The 19,102-nt window shown below is 41.9% G+C and overlaps 1 protein-coding gene across 1 annotated transcript in view; it reads left to right on the top strand.

Moving 5' to 3' along the window:
* The window catches only part of LOC140727201 (suppressor of tumorigenicity 14 protein homolog), a 47,446-nt gene extending 28,619 nt beyond the window's left edge, over window positions 1–18,827 (top strand). Inside the window, exons 7-8 of the mRNA XM_073044468.1 lie at window positions 2,069–2,205; window positions 18,654–18,827. Of these exons, the coding sequence (XP_072900569.1) occupies window positions 2,069–2,205; window positions 18,654–18,827 (311 nt within the window). The remainder of the gene's footprint in view (window positions 1–2,068; window positions 2,206–18,653) is intronic.
* Window positions 18,828–19,102: the final 275 nt, after the last annotated feature.

Genomic DNA, 19,102 nt, shown 5'->3' with positions numbered 1-19,102 from the left:
CATGGTATACAGGGAAGATAACAGCATGGATAGAAGATTGGCTGACTCGCAGGAGACAAAAAATGTCAGTAAAGGAGTCTTTTCTGGCGAGCTACTGTTGACTAGTGGTGTTTGCCAGCCAGTGGTGTTGGGACTGCTTCTTTTCAGGTTATATATCGATGATCCTGATGATGGAATTGAGAGCTTTGTGGCCAGGTTTGTGGAAGATACAAAGATAGGCAGAGGAACAGGTAGTGTTGAGGGAGCAGCGAGTCTGAAGAAGGACTTGGCTAAATTAGGAGAATGGACAAGAAAGTAGCAGATCGAATACAGTGTAGAAAAATGTATGGTGATGCACTTTGGTAGAAAGAACAAAAGCATAGACTGTTTTCTAAACAGGGAGCAAATTTAGAAATCAGACATGCAAAGGGTTGGAGTCTTCGTGCAGGATTCCCTACAGGTTAATTTGTAAGTTGAGTCAGTGGTAAGAAAGACAAGTGCAATGTTAGCATTCATGTTAAGAGGACTAGAATATAAAAGCAAAGATGTAATGCTGAGGCTTTAGAAAACTGCACTTGGAATGTGGTGAGCAGTTTTGAGCCATTTATTCTAGAAAAGATGTGTTGACATTGGAAGTGGTCCAAATAAGTTTCTTAAGAACGATCCTGAGATTGAAAGGATTAACGTCTGAGGAACAGGTGATGGCTCTAGGCCTGTATTTGCTGGAGTTTAGAAGAATGAAGGTGGGGGTGGTGTCCATTGAAACTTTACCAATTTACAAAAACTTTACAAAAAGCCCTAGATAGAGTGGACATGGAAGAGGATGTTTCCTATAATAGGGGAGTCTTAGACCAGAGGGTACAAATTCCGAATAGAAGGATGTCCCTTTAGAACCAAGATGGGGAGGAATTTCATTTGCCAGAGGGTGGTGAATCTGTGGAATTCATTGCTATGGAGGCCAAGTCATTGGTATATTTAAAGTGAAGGTTGATAGATTCTTGATTAGTAAAGATATCAAAGGTTAGAGGGAGAGGGCAGGAGAATGGGGTTTCAGTGGAAAAATAAATCAGCCACGATAGAATGATACAGCAGAGTCGATGGGCTGAATTATCTAATTCTGTTCCTATGTTTTATGGTCTACATTTACAAAGCTTCTTTTCAATTGCATGTATGGGGCCTCTTTCTCACTGCCAGACAAGTAAGATCTTGTTGCTTCTTGGCAAGTTTTGATGATAAGACATTTTGTGATTATGCACTGGAATTACACCACGGAAGGATTTTTTCCACAAGACATTGATAGTGTGGCAGTGTCCAACTGAGTGAAACAATGTTGCCCTATACTACACTAGAATGGAGAACTTAGCCAATGCCAGGTTAAAATGGGGCTAAGTGTGGCTTTCCCCTCTCAAATGTTTGGAAGGCATGCACAGTCTTCTAAGGAATGCTGATCCATGATCTCTATTGACAGCTGTTGCACATTTCAAGGCCCTAAAATGAGTAAAAATTGAGCAAGTTGGTAGCAAGCTTAGAATTCCCCAATTTACCTGTACGAAAATGACCATATTTGGCTCACCGTTAAAATTGTGACAATATGATGAAGGTTGTTCAGTAAGTGGATTGCTAAATTGTTATTGCATCACCAGGGAATAACAATGCTCCCTGCATTATCTCATGATAGATGACATCAGTTTAAGTTGCTAACATTAACAGAAATGCAAGCCAGATAATAATTATTATAGTGTACAGATCGTGCATAATTTATGCTCAGAGCTTTAAATATATAGAAAAGGTAAGCAACCATTTTAAGTGAAAGGTTTTTACACATGGTCCTGCACATATATAACCTTAATACTTTAACAAAATCATTACTACTAAATGTAAGATGCATTTGAACTTAGAATGAATAAGAGATTCCTGAACACAGGTAAAGAACATTAAATACTTTGAGTTTAAATCTATATCAGTGAGTACTGTTATGATCTGAAAAATTAATGCACATTGCATATATAGAGCATTACTGGCAGATTTCCATATTTGAAAAGAAAGGCTCATTATGGCCAAGTAAAACCATTTCTTGTTTGTTTCACAGGTCGCCTTCCAGTAATCCTTCAAAAGGGTGAAGTAAGAATCATAAATCAAACAACATGTAACAACTTCATGGGAAATATACTAACGTCACGAATGTTATGTGCAGGGTACATCACTGGAGAAGTTGATGCATGTGAGGTACTGTGTGCAATAGGATATACAAATAGAAACTGATTTAGTATAGTTGACAACTGTTGCTTTGATAATCTTGTAACAGCAAATTAAATTTATAATCGGCATTAATGTTGCAAAACATAAGTGATATCAGAGTTTGATACTGAGACAAATACAGCTGACCAAAAGCTTTAATAAAGTTATAAGATTGAGAGAGTTTCTTCAAAGACACAGAGCAAACAAGAGGGACAGATGTAGGCAGGAGAGGGGAAACTAAAGGCTTCAGTGCAACTAGCATATAAAAGGATGAGGTGAGGTTGTGGTTTGAGCAGGTTGCCACTGCAGAAATAGAGGGCCAATGGTAACATTAAGCATGCAGATCTATGTGAATTGGGGGGTATTTTTCCAAGGGTAGGCTAAGAAAAGAAGTGGTATTGGAAAAGGGAGGGAGGATGTAGATGAAGAGCAAAACAAGATGGTGGGGGATCAGCACGGCTGGGAGAAGGTGAGCACAGCTGTGAGAATCTCTTAAGCAAAGAGTTCACATTCTGACATGTCAGTGTGAGCTACACTCCCCTGAATACAGACTAGTGAGTCATTTCAATAAATCAATCAAGGATGCACTCATTCACCTTATGGTCCTGCAGAGGAGGATGTGGGGGTTTGTTATCTGTCATCTGGACTCCCACGGATTATTTGAAAATTGAAATTTGGTAAGGTTCACTTTGACTGAGTTGGAAACATATGCAGGCTGCTTATTGACAACATCTGTCATGATGGCCCTCATTGGCAGTATATCCTCCACTCAGCAGGCAGATAAACCTGCCGCTCCTCATAGAGTGATCCAGCAGAAAAACAGGCCCTTCAGCCCACCTTGTGCATATTAACCTTTTCCCCCTATTTACATTAATATCATTTGCCGACATTAGAACTAAATTCATCTCTGCCTTGACTACCTAAGCATCTACCTAAATGCCTGTGAAATACGGGGACTGTGGCTGGTTCCACCATTTCCTCTGGCAGTGAACTCTAGATTTCAGCCACTCGCCGTGTAAAAATAACTTGCCCCTTAGAGTACCTTTAAGCCTCCTTCCTCTCACCACAACTTCTGTTTTCTTGTTCCCTATGACTCTCATAACTTTTTATACTTCCATCACTCAACTTCTTACACTCTATGGAAAACAAGCACAGCCTATTCAATCTCTCCTGTACTAAAATCCTCCAATCTAGCCAAAATCCTGGTAAATCTCCTCTACGCTCTCTCCGGCACAATCAATTTTTTCCTTTGGGGTAGCAAACTCGACTATACACAACAATCCAGATATGGCATAACCAATGTTCTGAAAAGTTGCAACATAATGTCCTAATTTGTGCATGCTGTGCCTTGATCCGGCTGGATTAAGGAACCCTGGTAGATGACATACATTGAGGCCCTGGTCAGGAGAAAGAAGGCATACAGTATGTCAGGTGCAGACCGCTGAGATCAAGTGAGGCCCTCATGAATATAAGGGATGTAGGAGTACACGTAAGAAGAAACTTAGGAAGTTGAAAAGGGGACATGAGATTTCCCTGGCAGTTAACATAAAGGAGAATCCTAAAATATATGAAGAGCCAAAGGTAACTAGGGAGAGAGTCGGTCTTAAGCATCATTGTGGTGGTAGTTAACCTGTGAGGCCATCGAAGATGAGCATGATCTTAAATGAATTGATGAGGGTAGAACAGTGGACGTGGTGTGTATAGATTTTAGTAAAGTATTTAATAAGCTTCTCCATGGTAGATTCATCCAGAAAGACCGGAAGCATGGGATCCAGGGAAACCTGGTTGCATGGATTCAGAATGAACTTACCCACAGAAGGCAAAAGGTGCTAGTAAATGGAGTAAACCTTAGAGGTTTGCCCTGGGACACCTGCTCTTTCTGGTTTTTATAAATAACTTGGATGAGGGAGTGGAAGATTCAAGATTGTTTAATGTTACTTCCAGTACACAAGTGTAAAGGAGAATGTAATAATTGTACTCCAGATCCAATGCAGCACAAAAAAACACAATAAGATAGAGAACACAATAATAAAAAGACACGATTAATATAAATACATAAAGTAGCTTGCATACATAGAATGATTGTATATCTATAAATGGGGGTGACGCGAGGCACAGAAGTGTCTGTACATGAGACAACTGACAGGAAGTGATAAAGTGGTGGTGGGTTAGTGGGTGGAGGTGTTGATCAGCCTTACTGTTAGAAAAGTAACTGTTTTCGAGCCTGGTGGTCCTGGCATGGATGCTATGTTGCTTCCTCCCTGATGGGAGTGGGACAAACAGTTCATGAGCAGAGTGGCTGGGATCCTTCATGGCATTGCGGGCATTTTTCTGGCATCTTTCTGTATATGAGATCCTGATGGAGGGTAGGCTGGTGTCAGTGATGCATTGGACAGTTTTGACTACCCACGTAGAGCCTTCCTGTCTGCCACAGTGCAGTTTTGGTACCCTGCAATGATGCAGCCTGTTAGGATGGTCTCTGCTGTACATCTGTAGAATGTGGTGATATTGATGTGCATAGTCCAGCTCTCTTCAGCCTCCTCACAAAGTAGAGCTGATGAGCTTACTTGATTGTGTAGAATGTGTTCTGGGACTACAATATGAAAGTTTCTGGGAGATGTGCATTACCAGGAGTTTGAAACGTCACAATTTCCCCGGCTGTGCCACTGATGTAAAGAGGGGTGTGAGTTCTCCTGAAGTCAAAACCATCTCCTTTGTCCCGTTGATTAAGAGGAAGAGGTTAATTGCCTGGCACCAGGCCTTGAGTTCTTCCGCCTCCTCTCTGTAGGCCGTTTCATTGTTCACGGTGATGAGCCCCGCCATTGTCGTGTCATAGGTGAACTTGGCAATGTGATTACTCAGGTGTTTGGCCGTGCAGTCGTGTGTGAGCCATGAGCTCAGCACACAGCCTTGAGGGGCTCCTGTGTTGAGGATGAAGCGGGGCAGGAGCAGTTGTGCACCTGACTATCTGCTGCTTCGGAAGTCCAACACCCAGTTACACAGAGGTGTATTTAGAGCAATGAGTAGGTGTTTGTTCACCAGGGTCTGTGGGACTACAGTGCTGAATGCCGAACTGAATTCCAGAAGAAGCGTTCTGACGTAAGTGTCATTGCTTTCTAGGTGTGTTAGGGCCAGGTGGATCAGTAAGTTGGTAGTGCTGTAGATTGTGTAGAGTGAAGTCATAGGTTACAATGGGACATTGACTAGATGCAGAGCTGGGCTGAGAAGTTGCAGACAGGGTTCAGTCTGGGCAGAGTATAAAGTGATACACTTTGGAAGGTCAAACATGATGGTGGAAACAAAGTTAATGGCAGGATTCTTTGCAGTGCGGAAGAACAGAGGGATCTTGGGGTCCAAGTCCGTAGGTCCCTCAAAGTCGCCATGCAAGTTGATAGTGTGGTTAAGAAGGTATATGGAGCATTGGCCTTCATTAGTCAGGGAACTAAGTTCAAGCACCACACTCTACAAAACTCCGGTTCGATCAAACTGGATAATTGTGTTCAGTTCAGGCTGCTTCATTATAGGGAGGATGCGAAAGCTTTAGGAAGGGTGCAGAAGAGATTCACCAGGATGCTGCCTGGATTGGAGAGCACATCTTATGAGGAAGGGTTGAACAAGCTCGGGCTTTCTCTTTGGAGTGAAGGAGAATGAGTGGTGACCTGATGAGGCATAGCTTGAGTGGACAGCTCGTGCCTGTATCCCAGGATGGAAATGGCTAATACAAGAGGGCATAACTTTAAGGTGACTGGAAGGAAGCATGGGGTGGTGGACGTCAGAGGTAGATTTTTAACGCCAAGTGGTAATGGTATAGAATACATTGCCAGGGCTGGTGGTTGATGCAGATACTTTAAGGGGCTTTAAGAGACTCGGATAGATAAATGGCGGGCTATGTGGGGGGGGGGTAGGGTTGGATTGATCTTGCTGTAGATTAAAAGGTCGGCACCACATCGGGGGCAGAAGAGTCTGAATTGTGCTTTACTGTTTATGTTCTATGTTCAAACATTTATTGGCAACGGAGGAGGACAATTAGTTCAGGGAAGAGATCAATGATATCCTGAAACATAATGACTGACAGTCAGTGCATGAAGATTGGCAAGTCCCAGGACCTGACCAGGACATTGTGAGAAGCAAGTGGCAGAGACTCCTTGGATCATCAACCATGGGTTGAGGTTTCAGAAGGCTAGAGGATGGTTAATGTTGTGCTTTCATTTAACAAAGGTTTCAGGGTTAAGCCAGGGAACTGTAGGCCTAACATCAGTGATGGGAAAGTTACAGGAACCGATTTTGAGGGATGGTATGCATTTGCATTTGTGATATTCAGCGTGCCTTTGTGGGAAGTCATATCTCATAACTTGGACTGAAGTTTTTTGAGGAAATGTCCAAGAGGATTAATGATGGCAGGATCCAGGATGAGATAGTAAATTAGATACAGAATTGAGAGGCGGGGGTGGAAGTGGGGAATCACTTCTCAGATTGGAGACCTGTAACCAGTGGTGTGCTGGGCCTTATATTGTTCATGACATATATTGATTTGGATGAGAATGCAGGGAGCGTGAATAAAAGGTTTGTAGATGACACCAGTATTGGGTGTATGATGGACAAATTGGGGATTGTCAAAGGGTACAACAGGATCTAGATCAAACAGGGAAATTGGCAAGGAAATGGCTGATGGAATTTAGCACGTACACATGCAAAATGACACATTTTGGCAGGTTAAACCAGACCAGGACATAGAGAGTGGGTGACAGAGTCTTGGGGAGTGTCCCTAAACAACAACGTATTGGCATATGTCCATAGTTCCCTGAAAGGTAAACAGGCTGATGAAAAAGGTATACAGTATGGTATACTTGCTTTCATTGGCTGATGCATTGAGTATAGGAGTTGGGCTAAGGTTAAGAATACAATGATTTGGCAGATGAATGTGTGGCTGAGAAACTGGTGCAGGGGACAGGGCGTTCAGATTTATGGATCATCGTGATCTCTTCTGGAGAAGCTTCGAAAAAAGGTTCCAAAAAGGACGGGTTACACCTGAACCATGTGGGGATCAATATCCATGTGGGGTGGGTTTGCTAGAGCTGTTTGGGAGGGTTTAAGTTAATTTGACAGGGGGGATGGGAGCTGGAAAGATAGCACTGAGGATATGACGTGGTTGGTTTACAAAGAGAGGCAGTGTGTAGTGAGACTGCTAGCAAGGAGAGGCTGATGAGGAAAAATTACAGTCAACAGGATGAGTTGCAATGTAAAAGGCGGACAAAATAGAAAAGGGTGAATACAGGACTGAAAGTGTTGTATTTGAAAGTGTGGAGTATACAGAATAAGGTCGATGCACTTTCAGCAAAAGTACAAATTGCCATGTATGACCTTGTGGGCATCACTGAGTCATGGCTGCAAGAAGATTATAACTGGGAGCTTAATGTCCAAGGATAAACATTGCATCGGAAAGACAGGCAGGTAAGCAGAGGGGGTGGCGTGACTCTGTTGGTAAAAAATCAAATCAAATCATTAGAAAGAGGTGACACAGGATTGGAAGGTGTGGAATTCTTCTGAGTAGAGCTAAGGAACTGCAAGGGTAAAAAGACTCTGCTGGGAGTTATGTACAGATCCCCAAACAGTAGTAAATATATGGTCTAAAAATTACAATGGGAAATAGAAAATGCACATTAAAAGGGCACTGTTATGATAGTCATGGGGGGATTTCAATATTCAGGTAGATTGGAAAAATCAGGTTGACGCTGGATCCAAAGAGGGAGAATTTCTAGAATGCCTACAGGATGGCTTTTTAGAGCAGCTCATAGTTGAGCTCTCTAGGGGATCAGCTGTTCTGGATTGGCTATTATGCAATGAACCAGAATTGATTAGAGAGCTTAAGGTAAAGGAACCCTTATGGGAAAGTGATCAGAATATGATGAATTCACCCTGAAATTTGAGAAGGAGAAGCTAAAGTCAGATGTATCAGCATTACAGTGGAGTAAAGGGAATTACAGACATGAGAGAGGAGCTGGCCAAATTGATTGGAAAGGAACACGAGCAGGGATGACAGCAGAGCAGCAATGGCTGGAATTTCTGGGAGGCACAGGATATATATATCCTAAAGAGAAAGAAGTATTCTTAAGGCAGGATGACACAACTATAGTTGACAAGTGAAGTCAATGCCAACATAAAATCCAAAGTGAAGGCATATGATAGAGCAAAAATTAGTGGGAAGTTAGAGGATTGGGAAGCTTTTAAAAACCAACAGAAGGCAACTAAAAAAAGTCATAAAGAAGGAATACAAAGGTAAGCTGGCCAATAATATTAAAGAAGATACAAGACAGGTGATGAGAGAGATTAATGAGGGTAGGGCACTGGATGTCATCTACATGGATTTTAGTAAGACGTTTGACAAAGTCCCTCCTGAGGCTAATCTAGAAAACTACAATGCATGGGGTCTGTGGCAAATTGGCTGTTTGGATTCAGAGCTCGCTTGCATGTAGAAGACAGGGTAGTGGTTGAAGGGGCTTGTTCAAGCTAGAGTTCCACAGGGATCTGTGCTGGAACCTCTGCTGTTTGTGATGTAAATAAATGACCTGGATGAAAATGTAAATAGGTGGGTAGTAAATGAGTGGATGATACCAAGATTGGTAGAGTTGTGGATAGTGTAGAAGACTGTCAAAGAATACAGCATTATGTAGATCAGTTGCAGATGTGAGCTGAGAAATGGCAGGTGGAGTTTAACCCAGATAAATGTGAGGTGTTGCACCTTGGTAGAGCAAATGCAAGGAGACTGTGCACCAGTGAGGACAAGATCCTTAATAGTGTGCTGAGCAGAGAGATCTTGGGATCGAGGTTCATAGCTCCTTGAAAATGGCTACACGGGTCGATAAGGTAGTTAAGAAGGCTTATGGAATGCTTGTTTTTATTAGTTGAGGCATTCTGTTCAAAAGTCAGTAGGTTATGTTGCAACTTTATGAAACTCCGGTTAGCCACGTGGAAAATGGCATACAGTTCTGGTCGGCCCAATAAAGGATGGATGTTGAGTCTTTGGAGAGGGTGCAGAAGAGGATTACCAGGATGCTGCCTGGTTTAGAGGACATGTGCTATCACGAGAGGCTGGATAAACTTGGGTTGCTTTCTTGGAGCATCGGAGGCTGAGGGGAAATCAAGTAGAGGTTTACAAGACTATGAGAGGCATGGATAGAATGGACAGAGAGTATCTGTTCCCCAGGGTTGAAATGTCTAGTACCAGAGGGCGTGCATTGAAGGAGAGAGGGGGTAGATTCAAGGGGGATGTGAGGGGTGTTTTTTTACTCAGAGAGTCGTGGATGCATGGAATGTACTGTTTGGTATGATGGTAGATGCAAATACATTGGACACTTTAAAGGTATGTTTGGATAGGCACATGGATGTAAGGAAGATGGAGGGAAATAGACATGGTGTAGGTAGGAGGGATTAATGTTTAGATGTTTTTGATTTGATTTTTAGCTGGTTTGGCACAGCATTGTGGGCTGAATGGCCTGTTCTTGTGCTGTACTGTTCTGTTCCATGTTCTAAAAGTTTTTTCAGATATATAAAGTGTAAAAGAGATGCGACAGTAGATATTAGACCACTAGATAATGTTGCTGGAGAGGTAGTAATGGGGGACAAGGAAATGGTGGATTCTTCATTCTAGAAGACACCTTCAGTATGCTGAAAGTTCGTAAGTGTCAGAGGGCAGAAGAGTGTGAAGTTACCATTAAGGAGAAGGTTCTTGGGAAACTGAAAGGTCTGAAGGTAAATAAGTCACCTGGACTAGATGGTGTACACCCCAGGAGTGAGAAAGAAGTGGCTGAAGACATTTTGGAGGCATTAGTAATCATCTTTCAAGAATCAATTGATACTGGCATGGTTCTGGAGGAATGGAAAACGGCTAATGTCACTCCATTCTTCAAGAAGGGAGAGAGGCAGAAGAAAGGAAATTATGGGCCAGTTACTCTGACCTCGGTGTTTAGGAAGATGTTGGAGTCAATTGTTAAGGATGTGGTTTGGGGGTATCTGGAGGCACATAGTAAAGTAGGCTGTAGTCAGCATGGTTTCGTCAAGGGAAAATCTTGCCTGACATATTTGTTGGAATTCTTTGAAAAATTACATCAAGATAGATAAGGAGAATCGGTGGATTTTATGTACTTGGATTTTCAGAAGGCCTTTGACAAGGTACCATATGAGGCTGCTTAACAAGTTAACAGCCCATGGTATCACAAGAAAGACGCTAACATGGATAGAGCATTGGCTGATTGGCTGGAGGCAATGAGTGAGAATAAAGGGAGCCTTTTCAGGTTGGCTGCCAGTGATTAGTGGTGTTCCACAAGGGTCTGTAATAGAACCGATTCTTTTTACATTATATGTCAGTAAGTTGAATGATAGAATTGATAGCTTTGTGGCCAAATTTTCAGATGATATGAAGATAAGTGGAGGAGCAGGCATTTTTGAGGAAGCAGAGAGGCTACAGAAGAAGATTAGAAGAATGGGCAAACAAGTGGCAGATGGAATATATCATACCAGGAACTGTATGGTCATGCATTTTAGTAGAAGAAATAAAAGTGTAAACTATTTTCTAAGTGGAGCGAAAATTCAAAAACCTGAGGTACAAAGGGACTTAGGAGTCTTTGTCCAGTATTCCTCAAAGGTTAATTTGCAGGTTAAGTCTGTGGTGAGGAAGGCAAATGCAATGCTAGCATTCATTTTGACAGGAAAGCAAGAATGTAATGTTGAAGCTTTATAAAGCACAGGTGAGGCCTCACTTGGTGTATTGTGAGCAGTTTTGGGCCCCTTATCTAAGAAAGGATGTGCTGGCACTGGAGAGGGTTCAAAGGAGGTTCATGAAAATGATTCCAGGATTGAAAGACGTCATATGAGGAACATTTGATGGCTTTGGGCCTCTACACACTGGAAATCAGAATGAGGGGTGGCCTCATTGAAACCTATCAATGTTGAAAGATCTTGATAGAGTGGATGTGGAGAGGATGTTTCCTATGGTGGGAGAGTCTAAGACCAGAGGGGACAGCCTCAGAGTAGAGGGGCGTCCTGTTAGAATGGAGAGAGTGGTGAAACTGTGGAAGTCGTTGCCCCAGGCAGCTGTGGAGGCCAAGTAATAGGGTATATTTAAGACTGCAGTTCATAGATTCCTTTCTTTTTCAATCTTTTTATTGATTTTATTATAAACAAGGTGTGTATAGAAACAAGAGGAGAGTATCTCCGGTATATATGTCAATAGCAGTACAGACAGAAGGTAAAATAAACATTATCAGAATCACACATAGTGTTGATCTACAAGGTATAAATTTGATATAGAATGTATAATTCTCCTCTTATCAAATTATAAAGAAAGGGAGGACTATTAGAAATTTTTATAAAAAGGAAAAGAGAAAAATAACCCCACTATTCTAAGCAGTAAAAAAAGGACTGGGCAGTCCATCCTGAGAGAGAAACCAAGAGAAGGGAGACTCTGATCAAATCCAAGGTTTTGAAAAAATAGCTGGAAGAGAATCAGTACAAAAATCAGATCATAGGGAAATATTGAATAAAAGGTCGCCAGATTTCTTCAAATTTAAAGGATGTATCCAATGTCCGACTTCTTACTTTCTCTAGACTTAAACAGGACATGATGGAGGAAAGTCAATAAAAGATGGTAGGAGGGTAATAGATAGATTCTTGATAGGTATGGGCATGAAGGGTTACGGGGAGAAGGCAGGAGATTGGAGCCAAGAGGGAAAATGGATCAGGCATGATGAAATGCCAGACCAGACTCGACGATGCAAATTGCCTTGTACCTTATGGTCTTATTTTACAGTTGTAGAAATCTTTAGTTCAGCTGTGTTTGGAGTACTGTGCCCCATTCTGGTTGCTAAACTACAGGAAGGAAGCGTTTAAACTAGAGATGGTGCAGGAAAAGATTTATAAGAATATTTTGTGAATTGGAAGGTTTGTGCTTTAAGGAGAGGCTGGATAGTAAGTCTTTTCCCAGGGTAGAAGAGACTAAAGGTAGAGGACATATGTTAACGATGAAAGGGAAAGGACTTAAAAGAGATCTGAGGGGCAAGTTTTTTCATAGAGGGTGTTGGATGTATAGAATGTGATGTGGAGGCTGGTTTAATTAGAATGCTTAACAGATGTTTGGATGGGTACATGGATACAAAAGCACTGGCAGGGTTTGAACAAATTGCAAGCCAATGAGATTAATTTAGATAAACATCTTGGTCAGCATGGATGAGCTGAATTTAAGGGCCTGTTTCCATGCTGTATTACTCTTTGAATTGTCACATACCCCGTGACGGGGTTACCAAACCAGCAGAAATGGAAGGATACGTTGGAGTCTGGTGGTACTGTAACTAAAAGTGTTTATTAGTGAACTAAGTAATACAGTACTATAAAATGTATATATATATATATATATATATATATATAAAACAGGTTAGCAATGATACATACAGAAGTGTAGAAATAGGAATCAAAACCCAGCTCTATCAAAGTCTAGGGGTAAATGAATAGTCTTATGATGATGCAGAGTTCAGTTTACACAAAATGCTGGTGGAACACAGCAGGCCAGGCAGCGTCTATAGGGAGAAGTGCTGTCGACGTTTCGGGCCGAGACCCTTCATCAGGACTAACCGAAAGGAAAGATAGTAAGAGATTTGAAAGTAGTGGGGGGAGGGGGAAATGCGAAATGATAGGAGAAGACCGGAGGGGGTGGGATGAAGCTAAGAGCTGGAAAGGTGATTGGCGAAAGTGATACAGAGCTGGAGAAGGGAAAGGATCATGGGACGGGAGGCCTCAGGAGAAAGAAAGGAGGGGGGAGCACCAGAGGGAGATGGAGAACAGGCAAACAACTAAATATGTCAGGGATGGGGTAAGAAGGGGAGGAGGGGCATTAACAGAAGTTAGAGAAGTCAATGTTCATGCCATCAGGTTGGAGGCTACCCAGCCGGTATATAAGGTGTTGTTCCTCCAACCTGAGTTTGGATTCATTTTGAGAATAGAGGAGGCCATGGATAGACATATCAGAATGGGAATGGGACGTGGAAATAAAATGTGTGGCCACTGGGAGATCCTGCTTTTTCTGGTGGACCGAGCGTAGGTGTTTAGCAAAACGGTCTCCCAGTCTGTATCGGGCCTCCTCTATTGTCAAAATGCATTCTGATATGTCTATCCATGGCCTCCTCTATTGTCAAAATATTGGTGAGACCCTGGAGAGAGAGAGAGAGAGAGAGAGAGAGAGAGAGAGAGAGAGAGAGAGAGAGAGAGAGAGAGAGTGAGCAAGTGAGAGATGAGCAGCTGCAGCAGGCAAACCTTCCGTTGTCTTCTTGTTCCGTTGTACCGTTGTGGTCACCGATTATGACCCCTCCGTTCCCAGCCAGACCGTTCTTCAGTGGTGAGCCTGTCACCCAGGCGAGGGTGGACACACACACACAGCCCCCACCAGCCTGGTTTCACACACTGTGAGCCTCTGATCGATTCCCCCAAATCGATCCTCCAAGCCCCCACCTTTCTGTGGGTGCACAACGCTCTTTCAGTGTCCAGTGGTGTGTCTGCCTGTGTCTCAGCAGACTTGCTTTTTATCTCCCCTGCCGGGGTACCAGCCATCCATCAGCTGTCCATCACCTGGTACCCGCCTTGCTGCCTCAGCAGGAATCCACACAAGCAGGCAAAGAGGGTGTCCTTGGAGCAAAGTAGCTAGACTGGACTGCCAACACAGATGCCTTGTGCAGGAAGGCACAGAGTCGACTGTACTTCCTTAGAAGGTTGGCGTCATTCAATGTCTGTAGTGAGATGCTGAAGATGTTCTATAGGTCAGTTGTGGAGAGCGCCCTCTTCTTTGTGGTGGCGTGTTGGGGAGGAAGCATTAAGAAGAGGGACGCCTCACGTCTTAATAAGCTGGTAAGGAAGGCGGGCTCTGTCGTGGGCAAAGTACTGGAGAGTTTAACATCGGTAGCTGAGCGAAGGGCGCTGAGTAGGCTACGGTCAATTATGGAAAACTCTGAACATCCTCTACATAGCACCATCCAGAGACAGAGAAGCAGTTTCAGCGACAGGTTACTATCGATGCAATGCTCCTCAGACAGGATGAAGAGGTCAATACTCCCCAATGCCATTAGGCTTTACAATTCAACCGCCAGGACTTAAGAACTTTTTAAAAGCTATTATTAATGCTTTTTGAGATAGTGATTTAGATGCATATCATATTTTTTACTGAGTTAAGTATTGTATGTAATTAGTTTTGCTACAACAAGTGTATGGGACATTGGAAAAAAAGTTGAATTTCCCCATGGGGATGAATAAAGTATCTATCTATCTATCTATCTATCTATCTATCTATCTATCTATCTATCTATCTAATTAGCGAAGAAGCCATAATACTAACTCTCTCTCTCTCATTATCAGCATCTGTGCTGGGTGCCTCCCCCCTCTTCTTCTCTCTCTCTCTCATTAGCAGCATAGTTCCCGGGGGGTCAACTCTGGACCCCATCTCAGCCTGGTTTGCTCATCACACATCACAGAATCTATGAGCCTTTAAGGGAAGTCAATTAATCAGGACCGATTTTATTTTTAAACTATGAACAGAAAGATGCCATAAAATTAATTACTTTAAATTTATTATTCTGTCTTTGTGTAATGCATTGATGAAAATTTGGATACTATAAGGACAGACATAATGTGTATATTTTTCTTTGTCTGATCTGTGACCTTCCTCATGTTTTTGCTGAGGAAAGAAAACAAGCCAGTTATTGTTTTTCCTGATAGTTATCTGTATATCTCATTGTTGGTAAGGATTCAAAACTGGAAAACACTGGGAGGAAACTGTCAAATTAGAGCAAGAAAGATGTTATGGTCTTACCACAGAATGGGAGTTAAAAAATTTTTTTTACAAAATAGCTATTCTGCCTGTTATCCATCATTTACACAACCAAGTATTAAGAAATGCAGTATGTGTTACAGATGTGTCTGTTGAAAAGTAATGAATGTGGGAAATTGCAAGAGGATTTGAGTATTAATCTTACTACAATTATATAGGGCCTAGAGATGACACAATTGTCTCTTTATCTAAAAGAGGACATATTTACTATAGAGACACAGCAATATGTTTGATTCTTGGGATGGTGGGTCTGTCATATGGTGAAAGATGGAGTAAGTTAAGTCTTTTGTTCTCTGGAGTTTAGAAAAAAAGGAACCTCATTAAAATATATATTCTGTGATGACTTGACAGGGTAAACATAGGAAAGATATTTCTGTTAACTGAGGAACCTTGATGTAGAGATAAAATAAAGGGAAGACCTTTTATACATTCAGAGGGCATGAATCTTTGAGACTCTCTACCCAGAGTGCTGTGGCAGTTCAGTTATTGATCATGTTTAAAAAACCATTGATAAATTATTAGATATAATTGAAGAACCAACGGTTATGAGGTAAGGCAGTAAAATGATAGACCTACATTGATCTTGTCAAATGGCAGAGGAGTTCAAGGGGTTAAATGCCCCGAACCTGTTGATACTCGTTCAGTTATAAATCTAATCTGTAAGATATGAGTACTCGGGAATACCGATCAGTTACACATGAAAAAAAATTAGGACTCCTCAGCATAAGTATGAATTGCATATTTTCTGAAGTATTAAGTCAGTTTAAAAGTGATTTTATGTGAAGTTGCAGAATTGATATTATACAGAATCAGGACTTTTGGCCATTCCAGTCAATGTTGCTCAAACTGATCTTTCTCCAATATTCCTCATCTCTTTTTCTATATTTACTATGTAAACATAACTATGCAATTCACTTCAGGCAGTCTTGATAACCAACTCCACATGCTCAAAACTCAGTGATAGAAGATTTTTCTGAATTCCGGTTGGATGTTTCTTTAATTATTTCCAGCTATACTTCTCCCTGCTAGAGTGATACAGTCAGGCAACATGGCAACAGGCTATTTAGTGCACACATCTACTCATCAATATTAACCCAATCATCCACGAATCTTTGAGACTCTCTACCCAGAGTGCTGTGGCAGTTCAGTTATTGATCATGTTTAAAAAATCATTGATAAATTATTAGATATAATAATATAATATATATTATAGATTCATGCCTATTATCTAGGTGCTCATTTAGACACTCTTAAATGACTCTGCTTCCACCACTCAGACAGTGCATTTCAGGTACTATCCCTCTCTGAAAATGATTGCCCTCAATTTCCTTCTGACTCTATTACCCCTTAACCTATATCTATGTCCTCTAGTTTTATTCACCTCAGATTAAGGGTCTAATCCATCTACACACATAAATTTTGTTTCATGCAGACAAGAAAGAGGTGTTACACTTTGAGAGAACAATCCAGGTCAAGATCTACACGGTGAATGTTAGGGCTCTGTGGTCTGTGGTGGAATAAAGGGACCTTGAAATACAGATCCATAATTTCCTCGGAAGTGGCATCACAAGTAAAGAGTGCCTTTATTCATTGGCCTGAATATATTTGGGCACTCTGTACAGAAATCAGGATGCAATGCTAAAGGTGTAAAGACATTGAGTCCAAATTTGGACTATTGTGGGCAGTTCTGATTACCTACCTACAAACTAAGTTTGAAAGAGTTCAGAGAAAATTTACAAGGATGATTCCAGGTCTTCGGAACATGAGTTATAGAGAAAGGTTCAATAGAATAGGACTTCTGTTGGAGTGCAGGAGAATGAGGGGAGATTTGATAGAGGTATACAAAATTATGAGGGACATAGATAGGGCAAATACATGCAGGGTTTTCCCCCTCATGCATTCACCCAATCTCTTCCCTGGCTGAGGTTAGAATTAGAGGTCATAGGTTTAGTGTAAAAGGTGACATATTTAAAGGGAACCTGGGGGGGGGGGCAACTTCTTCACACAGAGGATGGTACAAGTGTGGAATGAGCTGCCAGGAAAGTGGTAGACGCAGGTTCAATTCTAACATTTGGATGGGTATATTGATGAGAGAGGTATGGAGAACAATGGTGCAGGTGCAGGTAGATGGGACTAGGCAGAAGACCAGGCTGGCATGGGCTAGGGTCTGTTTCTGAGCAGTGGTGCTCTGTGACTCTGTAAGGCGGAGGAGTAGGTAGTGTTGAGGAAACAGAAAGCCTGCAGAGAGAGACTTAGATAGTTTAGGGGAATGTGCAAAGTGGCAAATGAAATACAATGTTGGAAAGTGTATGGTCATGCACTTTGATGGAAGAAATAAAGGGGCAGATTATTATTTAGATGGGGAGAGAATTCAAAATGCGGAGATGCAAAGGGATTTGGGAGTCCATGTGCAGGATACCCTAAAGGTTAACTTCCAGGTTGAGTCGGTGATGAAGAAGGTGAATGCAATGTTGGCATTAATTTCTAGAGGTATAGAATATAAGAGCAGGGATGTGATGTTGAGGCTCTATAAGGCACTCGTGAGACCACACTTGGAGTATTGTGTGCAGTTTTAGGCTTGTTATTTTAGAAAGGATATACTTTCATTGGAGAGAGTTCAGAGCGGATTCAAGAGAATGGTTCCAGGAATGAAGGGTTTACCACATGAGGAACATCTGGCAGCTCTTGGGCTGTATTCCCTGGAGTTCACGAGAATGTGGTGGGGGGGGGGGGGGGGGAATCTCACAGAGACAGTCCAAATGTTAAAAGGCCTGAACAGATTAGAAATGGCAAAGTTATCTCCAATGGTAGGGGAGTCTAGGACAAGAGGGCACAACTTCAGGATTGAAGAATGTCCATTTAGAACAGAGATGTGGAGAAATTACTTTAGTCAGAGGGTGGTAAATCTGTGGAGTTTGTTGCCACAAGTGGCTGTGGAGGCCAAGTTATTGGGTGCATTTAAGGCAGAGATAGATAGGTTCTTGATTAGCCAGGGCATCAAAGGGTATGGGGAGAAGGCAGGGGAGTGGGGATGACTGGAAGAATTGGATCAGCCCATGGGCTGATGGGCCAAATGGCCTACTTCTGCTCCTATATTTTATATTCTTGTGGTCTTAACTCAATGACTCAACCATATCTGCTCTTAATCTCTTCTTCTCCAGTGAAAAAGTATCTAGCCTTTCCAGTCTCTCTTCTTAAATAAAATGCTCCATTCCAGGCAATATCCTGATGAATCTTCTCTGCAGCCTCTCCAATGCTGTCACATCTTTCCTATTAGTGTGGTGTGCAGAACTGTACACACTGTGGAAACATCCATCTTCTCTCCATCAAATTATTTTACAATTGTTAAGGTCTCATTTAGATTACTTCTCAACCCTCTTTCCTCAGGGAGGAAAAAAGCGACACATCATTCACCCACTCTGCAATGTCTTTTTCATTGATAGCAAATATTACCTTCTAGAAAAGTAATACAAAAACAGCAGGGGTTTAAGAAATCTTGTCTGAGCAGCCATTGTGTGGTGAATCCTTTGATAAAGCTGCAGATCTCTGAGAATTTTCTTATTCTCTCTAGGGTGACTCTGGAGGGCCATTGGTCTGCGAAGAACTGTCTGGAAAATGGTTTCAAGCAGGAATTGTGAGCTGGGGTCAAGGATGTGGCCGGAATGGACACCCCGGAGTTTATACACGGATCACAAAGTTCCGAGAATGGATACACAGGAACATCGGAACTGATGGAAGTATCTGAAAATTGCTACTGTGCAAGAAAAATAATATCTTACTTTAATTCAAGTTATTTTCAGTTCCACTTGTAATGCTCACATCAGTAGAATCCTGCAAACCATTTATTGACAAGACTTAGTAATTATAGATTTAATGATTTGAATGAAGTTAAGCGTGGTCATTGTGTTCCCTTTTATTGTTTCTGTATGATAGCCCAATAGATGTGAGAACCAAGCATGAACCAGGTTTGCGATTAGATTAATGGACTGTCATGCACCGTAGATTCATACTATTCAGCTC

This window comes from Hemitrygon akajei, chromosome 5, assembly GCF_048418815.1.
Source record: "Hemitrygon akajei chromosome 5, sHemAka1.3, whole genome shotgun sequence".
In the NCBI taxonomy this organism is placed as follows: Eukaryota; Metazoa; Chordata; class Chondrichthyes; order Myliobatiformes; family Dasyatidae; genus Hemitrygon; species Hemitrygon akajei.
Note: the sequence above shows the minus strand (reverse complement) of the source record. Positions and strands in the feature narration are given on the sequence as shown.